This window comes from Dromaius novaehollandiae, chromosome 1 (assembly GCF_036370855.1).
Source record: "Dromaius novaehollandiae isolate bDroNov1 chromosome 1, bDroNov1.hap1, whole genome shotgun sequence".
NCBI lineage: Eukaryota > Metazoa > Chordata > Aves > Casuariiformes > Dromaiidae > Dromaius > Dromaius novaehollandiae.
Window position 1 is genome coordinate 30,030,082 of NC_088098.1, and position 17,270 is coordinate 30,047,351.

The following is a 17,270-nucleotide window of genomic DNA, read 5'->3' on the forward strand; positions in this document are numbered from 1 at the left end:
AAAGTATAGTAGCTTTCAAACTGGGGATTTTTGTGTGATAGAATTAATTTTACTTCTGAAACTTACTTTTGAAGCCAAAAATGCTCATTTTCAAAAACACAGAATTACTCTTCGTATTTTGAAATGAAAATAATCCTGCAGAGAGCCTAAGATGCAGAATGTTATGCTAATAGTTAATTAAACAGTAGTGAATTTCATTACTATTTCTAACAATGTAATGACAGCACTAAAAATATTTCCCATGTTCTATAAAAAGTAGTAATTGTATTTTAATCAGTAAAGGCACTTAAAGTATGTGCAGATGATGTTCTTAATAGTTCCTTCATAATACTGTGTTATTTTAACTGAAGGTCTGTCACAATTTGCATATTTAATTTAGGCATTAATTAGTTATAGAATACGATGCACAATTTATACTAGGCTTCTTGGATGCTGTAATGTTTCAGACGTTCATCTTTCAAATTTCAAAGAGGACTGTTAGGATGACCTGATGCTTTCAAGGCCTTTCTACATATTTGCATATTGTATCCAGCTCTTGTGATCTTGTTGCAAACCTTGAGATACTTACCATTCATAAAAAAACAAGTGACTACATGGAGAATTTCAGTTTTAATTTTAAAAAATTTATGTCTCGTTTGATATCTCTTTGACTTGCGAATGCCTGCTTGTAGTGATCAGTCACCTCTCTGTAGGTTTTTGCATCTGTTTCACACTAATGAAAATTATAAGATACCAAGCTGCTTTTGGGGGCCAGTTCTTAAAACTGACACCCATGTTGTGCCTTTTTTGTTCATGATACATATGCTCAAGGAATGCAGTCTGACCTTCACAGGTACTGCAAGAATGCATGCATACAACATGCAGGAAAAAGGGATTTCCAAATGTTTCCCAGCTATAAAGAAGCTGGGAGAGGGTATCTAAGAGGTGTATGCTTGCCTGCTTTTACAGCTTTCCCTTGGTATCTGCTGTTGCTCTCTTTTGGAGACGAGACTTTGGAACATACAGACTTTGCACTGACCCAGAATAGCCATTCTTGTGTTCCTAAATCCGTGTTTACAACTGAACAAATTTAGAGTATTAATTATCATATTAACTACATGGAACATAATTAAAAATAGCTTGGAAAAAATGTTTTTGTTCTAATTCCAACAGAAAATCTAAGCCAGCATTTATCTGCTATTCAAATGATTAAAAAATAAATGTTTTCATTAGTGACATATTAGCTAAAAGGTCACCAAATGTGTATAATCAAAAGAGCAATTAGCGTATGCACTTTTATACATCTGTTATGAAACCATCCGTTGACATTGATACTTTCTGCTCCAAAACATATTAAATTGCTTCTAAGCAGTGATATAGTACTATGCATGGATTTGTGCCAGCAAGATCCTGTATCTTGACAAAATCTTTAGGTTTTAATAGGACTGCTGAAGACAGTGGGACCAACTCGCACTGATCCAGTTGCTCCTAGGCATGATAACATTGGGTACATAATAATGGTAAGATTTGAATAATGGATAATACACTGTTCAAGGAAGTTGTTACATGCAGCTGGGTCAGTTGTATACATCCTTAAATATGCATAACATTATATAAACTGTATTTACAGGCTGTGAAATCTGTGTCTTCAAAACACAGATTCCACTTGAGAAATTAAAATATAAGGAATACCATTATTCAGTGTGCTAGCTCTTGAGGAGGATGATGTCTTCCTAAAAACATTAAAAGGCCTTTAGCAAAGGAAATGAATATATTAAAAGCTATGCCTTTTGCTCAAAAGAATGTTAATCCAGCACAAGTAAATTTAGCTCCTAAATTGTCCTTATAGCATCATACTGAACTTCAGAGTAAAGGTCAGATTACTGCATGATGTTTTAAATCCTACCTATATACTATTTAAGCAGAGTGGAGATGCTTCCCTTGGATTTAAGTAAAATATATATATGAAATTATAATGCATAAAACAAGAAACAGCAGCTTCTCACTAAAATTCTGCAAAGCTTGCCTGCAACGTTGTGTTAAAAAACGTGGTTGTATAACTGGTAGAGTTAAAAGTCAAGTGGCTCAATTATGTTTATAAAGAAAAGTTAAAGATCTTCATTTTTGTTCATAAAGATTTTGAAAATTCACCGATTCAGTGAATGCTGAAATTCCATTTGTATTCAGGAAGAGTTAAAAAATGTAAAATAGTTTATATTTCTAGATAATTCTAAAGCCTTTGACTGTCTTCATTTTAGCCCCTTCAAAATGGACATGGGTTGTAAAATCAGATTTGCTTTTCCAGTTCTAATTGGAATTGACCCATCCAGGTTCAGTACTATGTCAACACTTAGATCTAGCAGAACAAGTGATTATGCAAGAAATGGGAAATTTTTCACAGTTAATCATAAATTTTGTCGCTAAAGTAAATTCTCTATAACTGAATCAAGCAAACGTGTGTAGCTTACAGTCTGCATTCTTGTTTCCACAGTGCATACATTATAACAGACTTCATGGGCATCAGGAATGAAAATTTTATGAAGGTAGCTGCAGTGGGGACCTGGATGGGGGATTTCGTCACAGCATGGATGGTAAGAAATATAATACTATTACATTTAATGAAGAAAAACAAAAGGAATGTGTTTGTTGGTTTCAAGGGAGAGAGGGGGTGGGAGGAGAAGAGGAGGGAGAAGCCTGAGTGTCTTGGAGTAACACCAGTGTTTCAACCCAGATATGTAGAGAGTTAACAAAGGCAAGGTGGCATAATGGTAGGATGTGTAATTAGTTGGGAGTGCAGGAGAGTTTCAGTTAAAATGAATCAGAGTACAACTTTGTTCCTTCTGCTGTGAGTGGGAGCTTTTCCATTGACTTCTGTGAGGACAGGACTGTGTCCTTTCTTTTTTATGAACTAATGTCAGGACTTGACATATAATGAAACAGAGTAATGACTCAAGTGAAACATGTCTAGTGAAAAGGAGAAAAGAAGAAAAATTATCTGAATGATGTAATCAAGAAAGATGGAGATGAAAGAAGGAAAGCCAGTTACATCCCAGAATCTGAATATAGCCTGTTTGAAGTGAAACTATCAGATTGTCTCTAATTTAGGATTTTAGAATAAACTTTTACAAAAGATTAAGTGTTTTCATGAAGCTGCTTTTCACTTGAATTATAGTCCTTACAAAGGCACTCTCCTGAAATACTGGCAATCCAAAGATCTATGTAGTCAAAGATAAACAGAAAATGTCAGCTAACCACGAACAAAATGAAGTATATGCAAATGTGTTTTGATTGTTAAGGAAAAGCATTTTTTAAATACAAAGTAATGAAAAGTGAATGCATTTTTATTTTTTTTTAGTAAGATTAGATTTTTATGATTAATGTAGGTAAGAATTTTAACAGTTATGACTGTGACATTAGTAGCTGAAGTCAGTAGGACGTTAATTTGAATTGGGGAAAGAAGTAGTCCATGATTTTTAAGATTACAGAATTGGTTTAAATTAATCTCTATTTTTTTTTCTAATGATTCAGTGACACCTCAGTTTGTTAACTCAAAATAATCAACATAATTTTGGAAGAATTCATTAACACAGAGAACATTACCTGATAGTGAATGTTTATCACATATCACATTCGCACAAATGGAAAAAAATCTCAGCATTTGTAAAATGTGGCCAGTGACTGCAGCAGTCTCAGTGTAGACAAAGAAACAAGTCAAGGTGGATGAATTTCAGGATTGTGGTATGCATTAGGAGAATATACTGTAGGAATAGTAGTATACGTACTATGTATAGTAGGAATATCTATCGTAGGAATGACTACAAGATTGTAAGACTATAGGAATAATCTCAGAAAAGTCATTTGAGTTTCTCTCAATTTATCCTCCATGTTATTTTATATTTGGAGCTTACTGTACAACAGACAAGGAAAAGTAAAGAACATCAAGGATTTTTTCAGCATATCATGCACTATGTGTCAGTGGCTTCTCCGAGACAAATTACGTGCTGTGAAATGGTGGCCATGAAAATTGAGTACATAGCAAATTATCTGTCCAAACAAGCTTACAGTATGGGCTTTGTAGAATTGGTGCAATGACTGATGTTATCAATTAATGTGGATTTCTAGCAAATCAGTAGTAAAATTCATGGCTACTTCTAAATACCATTAGCTTCATCCTTTTTTTATGGGCTTCCACGGCTTTATACAAATATATGAGAAAAGGTGATTGATGAGCTAAACTGAATTGAGAGGGGTCATGTTCATCACACATATGTGACTTAGGGCTCCAACGATAGATTTTGTATTGGTCTCACTGCATTAGGAAACATTCCAATTTCCCAGTTCCTCTTTTCTTCAGCTCCTTGGAAAAGAATTGTCCCAATGAAACATGCAGCACTATATAAAGCACATAAGTCTTCAAGTGATATGGAAATTGCTGAGTTCAAGGGATATTAGAATCCTGATCCCCTTCCATGTATTCAGAGTCCTCTCAGGTTCTCTCAGCAATGGAGGCAAAACTGGATTGTGCCATAGCAAGTTCCGGCGGTGGATGGGGTTGTCACTAAAGAACTGGGGGGAGACTGGGTTTTGGCAGGGGCAGATTTGGAAGGGGAGGTTGGTTGTAAACTAGGCTCATTCTGTTAGTTTTTAGGAAGAGCATAGGGCATGGGCTAGGAAGATCAGTGGGTTTTAGGAAATGCTTAGGATGCAGGAAGGGAATTAAGAGGCATGGTGGTTGCAGAGGAGGGAGTTAGGAAACTCAGTGAAGTTTTAAGAGGCTCTGGATAGGGATTGACAGAGATCATGCCTGCTATTGCTCCTCTCCTCCCACACATATCTTCTCACCAATATTACCTTTACTGCTCTTCTTCCCTGTTCTTTTGAATATAGGATCCCACACCCAGCCAGTTCTCCCTCCAGCACCAACAAATACCTTCCCCCATCCCATCAATTACTGCTGCTCGCAGCCCAGGTCCTCTTCAAAACTGTATCTCACCTGCTTGTGTCTGCTGGACTACTCAGAAAAAGAAGAAAGATGAAGGTGGGAGCAGAGCAGAGAGAAATAAAAAAAAGACATGAAGAAAAGCAGAAATGTCAGGCAGGGGGGTATTAGTAGCAGAGGAGAGCAGACAGTACATGCCTTGATGCAGACCTCCCACAGAGCCTGAGTGTTTGGGTCATATAGTCACATAACTTGGTAACTTAGATCACTGTGAAGTGGCTTCATCCTTCCCTAACTTCAACAATCCTATTCTATATGAAAATACTTTATCATGATGTTTATAGTATTTGAATTTGCTTGACTTGCTGCGTACAAAACCCAGAATGGAAGTGACATCAAAGTGAATTGAATCATCTCTGGGATTCTTGCTTATTATGAAGTCTCCAATCCTGTTTGGGAAAAGAAAAAGCCATATGGAACCTTTACACATTTTCACATTCACTGCAGTGGTTATATTTTCCAATGTTTAAGAAGTTTCTACAAAGAAGTCACCCATCCTTACACTATAAAGCAGAAGATGAAAAAGTGGATGTTGCCTTTACTTCAATATATTTGAACCATGCTGGAATTAAGATCTTATTCTCCATTTAATTGGGAACTTTGGAAGTAAGCAAGGATAAAGCAAAACAGATGGGATTAAGTTTTCTACATTCAGTAGAAAATAATACTGGCCTAGTACAGCAAGAAGAGGTTTATTAAATCAGGAAAGTACTTGAAATGGGAAAATATGTTTTGGATTGTGCTTTGTTTTGAATTTAAAAGGCAGAAATGAGGCACTCCAATGACCATGTCTTAGCTCACTGGCCAGTTTGGCGACAGGTTGTCACTGAATTCCTGGTATAATCAGTGATATTCTTCCCATTGTGTGTAACAGAAATGGGGCCGCACTGTAGCTGCACAGGGAATGAGTGTGGGAAGGAGCTTCTTCCTTTGTACCTCCAGATAGGAGTTTCTAGGACTAGTAATCATCCTTTCTGAAGTCTGTAGGAAGTGTTAGATGTTCTAAATAAGACTGTGAAAAGGGGAATGAGTTCAAAACACGATCTCTCTACACTTTTTCATCTTTGCAGCCAGGGAAGTATATTTTGCACCTGCCTTGACATGCTCTCCTGCACTCATAAAATGTGCATTCTGTTCTCATGAAGAATGCTTTTGAGACAGAAACCACAAGATTTGGCACAGTAGGATAGCTTTGAAAAAAGGTTGGATTTCACCCAGACAAGCCTATAAATTGGCAATTAGGACCTTCTTCTGGGAGGATGTGAGCAGGCTGAAGAAGGAACTGATTCCAGGGCAAAATTTCTGATGATTAGTTTTAGGTAGACTCCTGACCATATCTGTAAAAATGAACGAACAGCTGCAGATATATTTTTGTGAGGGGCCCAGTCCTGAGCATGTGAGGTGAGGAATGCTCAAGAGTATGCCTTCAGGAGTGGATGGTATTGAGCATTGCTATAGAGGGCAGAGTATACCCAGAGCCTCCTCCAGTATTCAAGGTGTGAATGAACTATGGGTTTTATAGTGATATAATGATGTTCTCTGATTTTCTGTTCCTTTCCTAGTAACTCTTAACATTTTGGGTTTTTTCGATAATATGGAATACTAAGATGAAGTTTTCGTGGTATTGTCTGTCATAACTTCAAGATCTTGCTCCTAGGCTATAACGGTCAGCTCAGGGGTCATCATTTTATATATATGAAGCTAGAATTGTTTTTTCTCCTGTGCCACAATTTACATTCATCTACATTGAATTTCATCTGCCAGTTTTTTGGCCAAGGAGTTTTTCCCATAAGGGCCTTCCTCAGTTCTTCACAGTCTGCCATCATCTTTATTACTACGAATAACTTAAGATCATTATAAAGCTTTCTCACCTCACTGTTCACCCTTTGTACTCAGTTGCTTGGGAATATGATGAACAGCTGCATGCAGTGCACAAATCCTTGTGGAACTCCTCTGATGACCTCCCTCCATTGCAGGAGCTGTCTGTCTAACCTACATACCTTCCATTTGCTGTCTTTTAACCAGTTATTTATCAACATAAAGACCTAAAGCTCTGGCTATTGGGTTTCCATAGAATTCTTTAATGAACGATTTGTCTAAAGCCTTACAGGAAATTCAGGTTAGGCTGTTTCAACCACATCTCCCTTATCTTTTGGAAGATCTTAAAAGATAAGGAGAGATCCCTTATCTTTTGGTGCTTTGTTGACCTCATTCAGTAATCATATTGTGAAATATCTTCATTCCTGATACTTACTGAGCGAGCCATTTAGCACTCCATTCACAGCCTCAGTGTTTCATGCTGCCATTATAGAAGTAGCCAAACAATATTGGGTGGTCCTGAAAGTGCTGTTTGCATAGAAGACTCTGAGTCCCAACTGGGAAACTATGAATATGTAGAACAGTTTGTGGCCATCCTCATGTGGCTTGTCAGTAAAAGACAGAGCTTTTTTCCAAGCAGTAAAACTTAGTATGTTCATTTTCCCTCATTTTCATTCACTGTTTCTTTCTTTTTCCCTCAAAACCCCTTCATCTTGTGGCCAGGTTGCAGGCACAATGGCTCACATTGTGCAGGTGAGCAAAAATGAAGGAACATTCTGTTTTCTATATTCCTGAACAAAGCACAGGGGGCAACAGGGCCTGAGCATGACTGTTGAAGTTACCCTGAAGACAGAAATGTGTCTGATTTCCTTGTGGTGGGACCTATATTCTGAATGTGTGCATGAATTACACGTTTCGGAGTACTCTAGCCACTGATGTATAACCTCTCTTTTCTGAAAAAAATAACTGTAAGACATATAATTAGCTATAATACAGAATTAAGGCATAACTACAGTGCTTTATTAGTATAGTCCATAGTCTATGGATCTTTTAGGCTGAGCAGGGAGGCTCTTAACAGTTTTTTGTTATTTATATAGTTACATGATTCTGAGTATTTTTTTTTAAATCATAATTTTGGACACAGACACCTACATCTGCTTAAGTCTTACTTTGAATCTGATGCCTTCTTGGCCTTGCTCCTTCCCTACCTTGCAGGCAGGGAATATATTTGCTATAGTTTTGCATAGAAACGTTCAACAGCAGTAAATGTTGTGCACTTGCTTAGCTCTTCATTTTGACCTTGTAAATGCTTCTGTGTCCTTCCCCTACAAATCTGCAACATAAAGCTTTAATATACTATACCGTGTAGGGTGAAGTAATGGAGCACCTATATTATACTTTAATAAACCCGTAGCTTGATGTTATCTTCTGATAGATATCCAGTACCTGTAGACTATGGTCTTTCTGCTTTATTCTTTATCCGTTTTGGTAATAAGAATGGATTAAGCCCATTAAGCCATTTTTGATGGCTCGCATACTCCGCTGGCAAGAATTTTAGCAGTATTTGGAGATACTTACGTTTGACTGTTTTGTTGCCATTGTGATCCTGAAAACCAGAAATTACCTGTACAATAGGAGAACCAGATATTAAATGATCTTGAAGTGTTTCTCATGTGTCTATTAAGGCAGAACATTATTCTTGTCCTCATTTCCTCTGAGACATGACTGTCTACTTCAATATCCTAGAGGAATGATTCATTGCCACTAGGCAAAAATTAGGTTGATTTACCTCTTTGTTTTTGTCTCAGGATGTGTATGTGTTGTTAGTGCATGTTCAAAGTAGTAACCCTGATGCTATAAAAACTCATGTTGCTGAAAATGGCAGGTATATGAAACCACAGCAATGAAAATAGGTAGAAAATAAAATACTAATGTCGCTAAAAATTAAACCTGTTTTAGTACAGGGCAGGACACCAGTTTAAAAAAAAGTGCTGAAACAAAGTGTAATATGGCCACTAAAAATAATAAAGTTTCTAAATTATTGTACATATCTTTTTAATAAAAGGAGAGTCTGAACAGCCACAGATGTTTATTCTTAGATCATGTGTGTGAGACTGAAAGAATAATCCATCTCTGCAGGAGATACTGTTCTGCAAAGTATAGTATATTGTTTTATTCACAAGCAGTGAAAAATTTACCATTTTAATGCACATTCCATGACAGCTTGGAGAGTGAGGAGTCTGGAATGACTGACATCATTTCTGAGTCATGCCTCTGTCAAGGATTGGGCATGACAATTCACATTATGATCAGTGTCAATCTTTTGATTGTTTCTGTTACACTGACATATCAAATGACAAAATAAAACTGTAATTGAATTTGCTGTGGCATCTGAAATACTGTGTAGCTAACAACTCTGCTGTACTTCAGTAGTGGAAATGAAATTAAACTGTGAAGTATGAAATGGAAGGAGCATGATATATGTTACTAAGCTCACTTGCCAGGACTGCAAAGGAATGTGACTAATAACACCATTGGAGAAAACATGTTTCTCTCCATTCAGAAAATCAGGCACAATGCTGGTTGCACTTTTAGTTCTGTATTTCTTTTTGTGTTTCTTCCTTTTCTTAAGGGCCAGTCAAGTTTCAAAGCCATTCTGTAGCTAATTGTTCTATCTCCAGATGATAATTCACAAGAAAATTCATGGAAACACAAGGGTGTTCAAACACTCAGTCATGGGAGACTTGCTAATTTTGTATTTTCAGTGTTTGTGGGGTAGGAATTTACATCGTGTTCTTCCTTATGGGCTGGTACTTAGTTATATAAAGTGGACTGTGCCTGTGTCATCTGAGTTCATCCAATCATCCAATCAAGTCAGATTGTCTTATTATTTATTCATTGATTGATAGTGTAGCCATCTGTTCATGTGCTCTATATTATAATTATCTGCCTCTCCCAGCTTTATCTTTTTTTTAATTCTCCCGTTAGCTTCTTATTTGAGTTCTGACCAGGCATTGCCAGAGGTGTTACTTCATCCTTGTTACTTCATGTTTTCCAGCCAGTGAATTCCTTCAACTCATCCCCACAGCAGATAATCTTTATTACATGAAGATAACCATTTTCTGGGCTTTAAAACATATGCTTGGTAGAACATTTGCTAGCACTAGAAGCCCCAGGATTTTCTTCTGAAGAAGGCTATAGTCAGCTCTATTTCAGAGCTCAGGAGTAAGAATTTGGAGGCCCTGAAGTTGGCCCCCCAAATTTATTCTAGGGTTTCTCTAAAGCAGCAGCATATGTGTCTTGAAATGAGTATCTGACAGCTTTCTATGACAAGCAGAAATCATTTTAGGAGTTCTTTCAAATATGTAGGAGATTTTCCCCACTATTTTTGAAGGCATTTGAACTTGTACACACATTTCTGGTCTGTCTGGATCATTATCTCTTTTCCACCAGTGTGTCCATTCCTGTCAGTTTAGTAATTCTGAACCTGGCAGGCACTGTAGTAAAACCCAGAATATATTTGGAGCCTGTCAAGAAGAGTATGTGGATTATGCAGCAAGAATCTTCCTCATTCATCTGATGCCTTCAATACCTGTTGAGTGGCTTTTGAGGAATCCAGGAAATGGGTCATAAGTACTTCAGTGCAGGGGAATTTATATGTCCCTATCTTGGCAAAATGGCCTGGATAACAACAGCTGATATGAGAGCAACATGACTGTGAACAGTGTGCATATATACAGTACCCACAACCATCTTAGAGTGTGTTTGCCAAAAACCTAATAATACTGAAGAAAATGACAATCAGCTGGATTAACCAGTAAACACAGAATTACCAAGAGACTTCTAAAAAAATAAGTCAGTTGAAATCAGCTTGAAGTGAAGTATAAATGAAGCATGTAAATTTGAAAGAGTGAGGAGAGAGAAGAGGGTAACAGACCAGCAGGCAAAATCTAGTTGCTCAACTGGCGTCATGATGTCTGCCTAGGCCATACAGAGCCTCCACCCTTTCTGGTTGTCGTGAGCATCCTGCATCCAACTAGTGGACTGACATTACATAGTGCACCAAGCAGCAGTCCACACCTTGAGTCTGCATATATGATCTTGCGGGGTGCTCTTTCACCACTGTATGAATTAGCAGATCGTAGGGAGCAACGCAAGTGCGCATAAAGCAGTAGCACCCACATCTGTTGCAGGAGGTGTGTGCAGACTTGGAAGGGTGTGTGTGTTTGTAATCCACACTGATAGAGGAGATATGCACCTGTCAGTGTGTGTGTGTGATGATTAGAACTTTTGGGGCTTAGTCTTTGTGGCTGTTTGTTAACATTTGGTAAGTGTCTAGCATTGTGGTTTATCTGTTATAGACCTGATATTGATCCTGGATGTATAGTTCACTGGTTGCTCCTTTATTATGTGTCATTAATAAGTCAATACGCCACTTTGATCTTGATTTGATTTAAACCATGTGAACTGAGCAGTTTTTGCTTGTAGCACTTGAGCATCTTCAATAAAAGGCTGTACATTTGGTCTGCATTGCAGTTTTGTCTGAATAGTTACCGGTCTTTTTTGTGAGTATATGAGTGTAACTTAAAGATTCTGTGAGATTGCTGCCCTGTTATCCACTTTCCAAAAACACATGTCCACCATTACCACCATTATTGTTGATGATGTTCTCTGTTTGGTGAAGGACCTCAGGAACTGCACTCCATTCCTTGGACATCTTCACTCAATCACCCAATAAAAGCCACAGCTTCCATTCTCATTACACAAATGGCAGGGAAGTTGCTTTGCCTTATGGTCCTCTGGACAACTGGAACAGCAACATCAAAGGAAGTTCAGTGCTTTCATCTCAGTAGAGGCTGACCCATTCTTCCTCCTCCAGGCAGCACCTTGATAGCGCAGTTGGGAAGCAGGAACAAACTCCTCTAACTTCACTGCCTTATTCTCTGTCCTTCAACATTTCAGGGACAGGCTGAACCACTGTTGTTTTGCTATCGCTACTGACTCTTGGATGCAGAAATGTGAGGATATTTGGCCAATTTTCCTTTTTGCCACTCTGCAGTCCTCCTACTTATGCATTTCAAGGGCACTTCTTACTGGAGTCTGCATTAATAGGAGGTAGATTCTCTGGCACTGGTTTCCCCAAACCACAGGGACTTCCTGCTGAAAAAGAACACTGAATGCCTTCATGTGTCACTCAAATTCAAGATGCTAATTCTTGTATTAGCTCTGGAGAAAGGGTTTTGGTTTGTGTCTCCTAACCTTAAGGGTGTCCATTTTGACACAACCACCAGAATGTGTTGCAAAACATATTTTTACTTCAAGATGGGTCAGGACAATTCTGAGTGCTCTGGATTCTCAGAAGGCTTGTCTTTAGCTCGGTGCTAGCAGTGGCAGCCATGGAATTCATGGCAACAGTAGAAGGAATCACCTCATGCTAGACTTCATCTCAGACATTTGCAGGCTTGGTTTCTCACAGTTTATTCTGCAGGCAAACGTATTTGCAGTCTTTGGGTGATGATTTTTCATAAGGACAGAGAGTTTTTATTATGGATCAGTGAAGGAACAGAGTCCTGAAATGCAAGACAGCAGAAGACACATGTTGAGCTTTCATTCTCCATGTCTAAATGATGACTCACAACACAGTGGGGTACCCTGCAAAGCAAGCTGATACAAGTCCCCAGCATCTCTATAGATTTTTAGGATTGGTCTAGCAACTTTCAGCTTAATCTGTATGTGATTAATATTCCAGGCACTCTGATACACTTTACTTTTGGTCCAGAATTGGCAATGTAGAACAATGGTCTGAAAATGGATCTTCCAGGATTAGGGTCATTCCACAGTAGATATCTTTGCCTTAGTAATGTCAGATCTTCTGCTTCCAAACCAGACAGGGTAGTAGTGGATGATGAACGGTTGTACCACAAGAATCCAGGCGCTTCACGCTGGCTAGAGAATTCTGATCATTATTGGAAAAAGTAGTCCATGTTCTCAGCTCAGTTCTCCCTCTTACTTAATTTTCTGGTAAAGTAATAAAATAAAAGCATGATAAATGATATAATAAAATAATATAATAAAATAAAATATAATAACATAATAAAAGCATTCTTTTTTTGTAAAGATCTGGTTCTTAGAAGGACTTGAACCTGGTGCTGAAGTCTCTTACGGGCTCACTGTTTCAACCTTAATGATTTGTTCACTTCTGCATCTTTTGATGAAAATGCCATTCTTTGTTGCAGATATCTTCTGCAGCAAAGTACGTAAGATACAAGTATATGTGAATGTTTCTCTTCTCTAATATGGTTATTTTTCCTGGATTTGTTCTCTCTACAAACACTCCTAAACAATTCTTTCCCCTTGCAGCTTCCAGCTTCTTCCCCAGTCAGAGAAATTACTATAGTTGTTATTCCCGTCTTCATCTCATATCCATAGGCTGAGGCATCCAGGTGGATGTCATTTTTTTAAGTTGACAAGACCAGAAATTCCTACTGTTTTTGTGAATAGTTGACAAAACCAAAAGTTTAGAATCTGCTTCAGGAGACTGAGCATGGTGACAGCGACCTGCCTTTTATGAGGTTGCTTTGGAACTTTCCTCTGTCATTAGAGCACATTTCAATTATAGCTCAAGCTGCATTCTTTCTGGAAAGTGTGTGTGCTTCTAGCATTAACCAGATGACCACCAAGAACTCTCTTTGTACATTCATGAGGCTATATGCTGTATACAGGTGTCCATAATTGATGTGGTCGTTAATTGGGTAGGCTTATTGTTTTTCTGTGTGCTGCTTTTCTGCCCAGCATCAGCCATAGTCCAAGTAGACATACACCTGAGGGTAAAAGGAGGAGACTGTCTTGTAGCTGGAGCCCTTTGAGATGTGTGGGCCTTGTGTGCATTCATTTTCCATCCTTATTACTATCCCCCCACTCAGGAAGTGTTTCATTTACTGTTTGCAGATGATGATGATGATGATGTTTAAAGAACATCTGTTGTTGGAATCCTGTAGGCAAAAAGGAACTAAAGGGACATATGCTGAACAGCAGTGTGCCCTTTCAGAAATATCTGCTCCTTTGTGCTAGCACACTCAGGTAACAATAATGTGAGTTCACGTATGAACTATATGTTTTGAATAGTTCTGTTGCTGGTTGTTAACCTGTTTTTACTGTTTAGAAGCTGCAGTTGTTTGTATAAAAGCAAGACTTAATCCAACAAAGATTTTCTTGTTCTGCAGAGGACTTAAAATAAGGCAGGAAGAGATAGTAAATAAAGAGGATTACAGTTATGTATCTTATCCAGCCACATGAATATGGAAATAGTTTTTCTTGGTTTTTGGAACAGAGGGAGAGATATATTTTTAGTATTCTTTTTCCACTTAGCCTGAATCAGAGACAATATATACCTGTTGTCTGTAAGCACAGTGTTGTTCCGTAGTTCTGTGTGAAGATACTTGAGAAGGAAAAAATCCATCTAAGTGTATTTCAACCTAATTCAAGAAATCAGTATTGCAGCATACCACTCGTTCATCTTAACTACTATCCTGCATCCTACAATGATCACTGTGAGATGCTCACAGTGAAAATTCTCGTGGCACCCTCAGATTCTCTAGGAAGGTGAAGAAGATAATAAGTAAAAGAGGGTGATTCCATGAAGCCTTCAACAAGTAGAGTGGGGCCTCAGCTACTGTCAACAGGGGCAGCACAGAGCTCATTAGCTCCAGCTGCCTAGCTGAGCTCTTCATAACCAAAGCAAGAAAAGTTTCCTCCTCGGAAGGCAAACAGACAAAAAGTAAACTTGTGTAGGAACAAGTGTGTATTTTCTTCATCGGGGAGGAGATAAGTTCAGCACAGGAAGAGTGTAGGAGGAGGCTCAGGAGGTGCAGGGAAGTTAAAGAGATGTTTACTGTTTAGAAGCTGCAGGTTTTGTATTGAATGCCCTGAAATACAAAACATTCCTCCTGAGAATTCAGAACTCAGGCTGGGATTTTAAAAATGAAGTCAAATTTATTTTATTTTTTTAGATGGCATGTACTGTGTGATTTTCCAATAATATGAAATTGAAACCATTGCTATCTCTTGTCAGGACCTCTGGGAAAACTCTGTATGTGTGATAAGATTCTGTTTGTCAATGAATTGTAATTGATTTCACTGTTAAAACACAGGGAGACTGTTTCTGACTTTATTGTCTTAGTGCTCCCTTACACACTCCAAAAAAAATCTTAGAAACAAAATAATGCAAGAAGTACGTCCCGCAGGCGGATGAGAGTTCTGCTAAAGTGGTCAGAAAATCCGTACATTCTTGCCCAGGAAGACTGCATAGACATAGTATACCTCACTGATTTCAGTAGTTAGTGAAAGTTTTATGATGGCTTTTCCTGTCAGCTGAACTGTTCCAGATGGAAGGGGAATGCAATCTAGAAAGCTGAGAACTGATAACCTGGACAGTTACACAGTGGTGTGCTTAGAAGTTAAGGTGATTCTCTTCTGACTGTGGTGAACATGAAACTGAGGCCTAATACATGTTTCCTTTTTATCTTAGACTTATCTGTGCATTTTATTTTGAACATAAAGTTTCTTTTAATTCTAGACCTGTGCTGATAGGCATTCTGAAATCTCTAGGAGTCTGAGATACTTTAAACATGAATGGAGGATAATGTCAAATATTAATGTGAGCTTTTCTGTTCTCCAAATATTTAGGTGAAAGATATGACTCCATCTTTTTCAAAAGACAAGGTGGAAGGGAGAAGATACACTTTCCTGCATCTCAAATCTTGTCCAGTTGATTTTTTTTGTAGCTTTGGTTAGCCATACAGTTATAAATCAGTGAGATCTGGAGTCTTTATGTTTTCTTTTCCTCTTTTTCATACTCTTTCATATAGAATTGTACATGCTTCTTGATGATATTTATGTGAACATTTATGTTGATTACATGTACTCAGAAACTCAAGTCAGAGTACCATATAAATTAAAGTAACTATGCAGCAATTTTGCATTATGACATGATGTACTTCTTAGAAACGGTGTGAATGAGTGGGTGTCAGAAGTGCTGCAGAAATGGGCTCTAGAAATAACATGTTCTTACTGAAAATCTTTGAGTACAGATGGCAAATGTGTAAGCTGTTGGAGTCTCTAAGATGGACAACTCCTATCTAAAACAGTTGATTCCATATATGACTTCATGAACAAACTTTTTTCACCAACTGATAAAAAAGACCTTTCTTCCTAGAATTGGAACTGAAGTTATTACCTCAATAAGTCTGCCAAGATTTATAGTGAGAAACTCTATAATGGAATGGGAAGAGGAAGCTGGATAAGTATTATAAAAGAAATATTGAATTGACCATGCAAATTCAGCTGAAGATTTTTAGTCCACTAAATATGTGGTGAAATAAGACCTTCTGTATCCACAGGGAGAGATTAGCAGCAGATGGCAGTGGTACACAGCAAAGCATTTCTTTAATTCTAAATTCTTTCAGGGTCTGTAGGATGAACTACTGGAAATTCTGTTAAGCGAAAAATGGAAGGAAGGACGTTTTATTATGAAAAAGCATATCACAGCACTCTTGACTAACAAAATGATGTATAAAATCAGTGCTTCCCTACAATAGAGAGCACAGTTGAAACTGATAAAGTAAGAAAAAAGAGACTATTGCTAGTCTTACACTACATTATTTTGAGGGATGGGTGTTCAGCCAAGTAAACTTTATTACGAGGTTGGAAATAGAAGCCGTGGGTGTATCTGGTGTCCATTTTCCTACTATAAAGACTTTGTCTTCTCTTTTACTCTCTTCATTTCACATTCACTAGAGTGAAATCATCATCTCTGAAATCAATGATAAATTCCTATTGTCAGTATGTCATCCCTGATGCTGTTTTATAGAGAAAATAGATTTAGACTATGGTCAGAACTAAACACTTTAAATGCCCAGGGTACCAGAGTACCATTTATTTTGTGTTGGAGTATGCCTAAACATGAAGGATATTCTCACAACAGCTGCAGTATCTAAAAAACAGTATTCAGCAGTGCCATACATACATTCAACCCATACATTCAAGAGTAGTACATCAGAAGAACAATTACGCAAGTGATTGTGTAAATACAGTGTAGATTTAATTTTATTGTGTGGTACTGCATACAGTATGGATTTGTTGTAATATGGTGTGCGAAGTCTTCTCTTAATCCACTCAGCTAAGAAGTATTAGAACCCTGCATCAAACTGAGTGAAGATTAATGGTGTGTTAGTGAAATCACTAACTCCACCCTGTATATAAGGAAAACAGCAGTAAAATTGAGTCCAAAATGGAGGAACCTTAAGAACTGTGAAACTTAGACTTAAGTTACTCTAATGAGGTCAGATTTTTGATACCCGTGCTTGTGATTATGCTCAAGAAACACTGAAAACTCAACATGTTCAAAAACAGTTTCTGCAGAAAAAATTGAAATAGGTTGGCTTCAGAAAAATCTTTATTTCCAAAACCCAAGTTT

At 37.7% G+C, this 17,270-nt stretch overlaps 1 protein-coding gene across 5 annotated transcripts in view; it reads left to right on the top strand.

Moving 5' to 3' along the window:
* The window catches only part of TMEM117 (transmembrane protein 117), a 219,052-nt gene that overhangs the window by 99,720 nt on the left and 102,062 nt on the right, over positions 1–17,270 (top strand). For all 5 annotated transcript variants that reach the window (XM_064508074.1, XM_064508076.1, XM_064508082.1 and 2 more), the window contains exon 4: positions 2,471–2,570. In XM_064508074.1, coding sequence (XP_064364144.1) covers positions 2,471–2,570 — 100 coding nt within the window. The remainder of the gene's footprint in view (positions 1–2,470; positions 2,571–17,270) is intronic.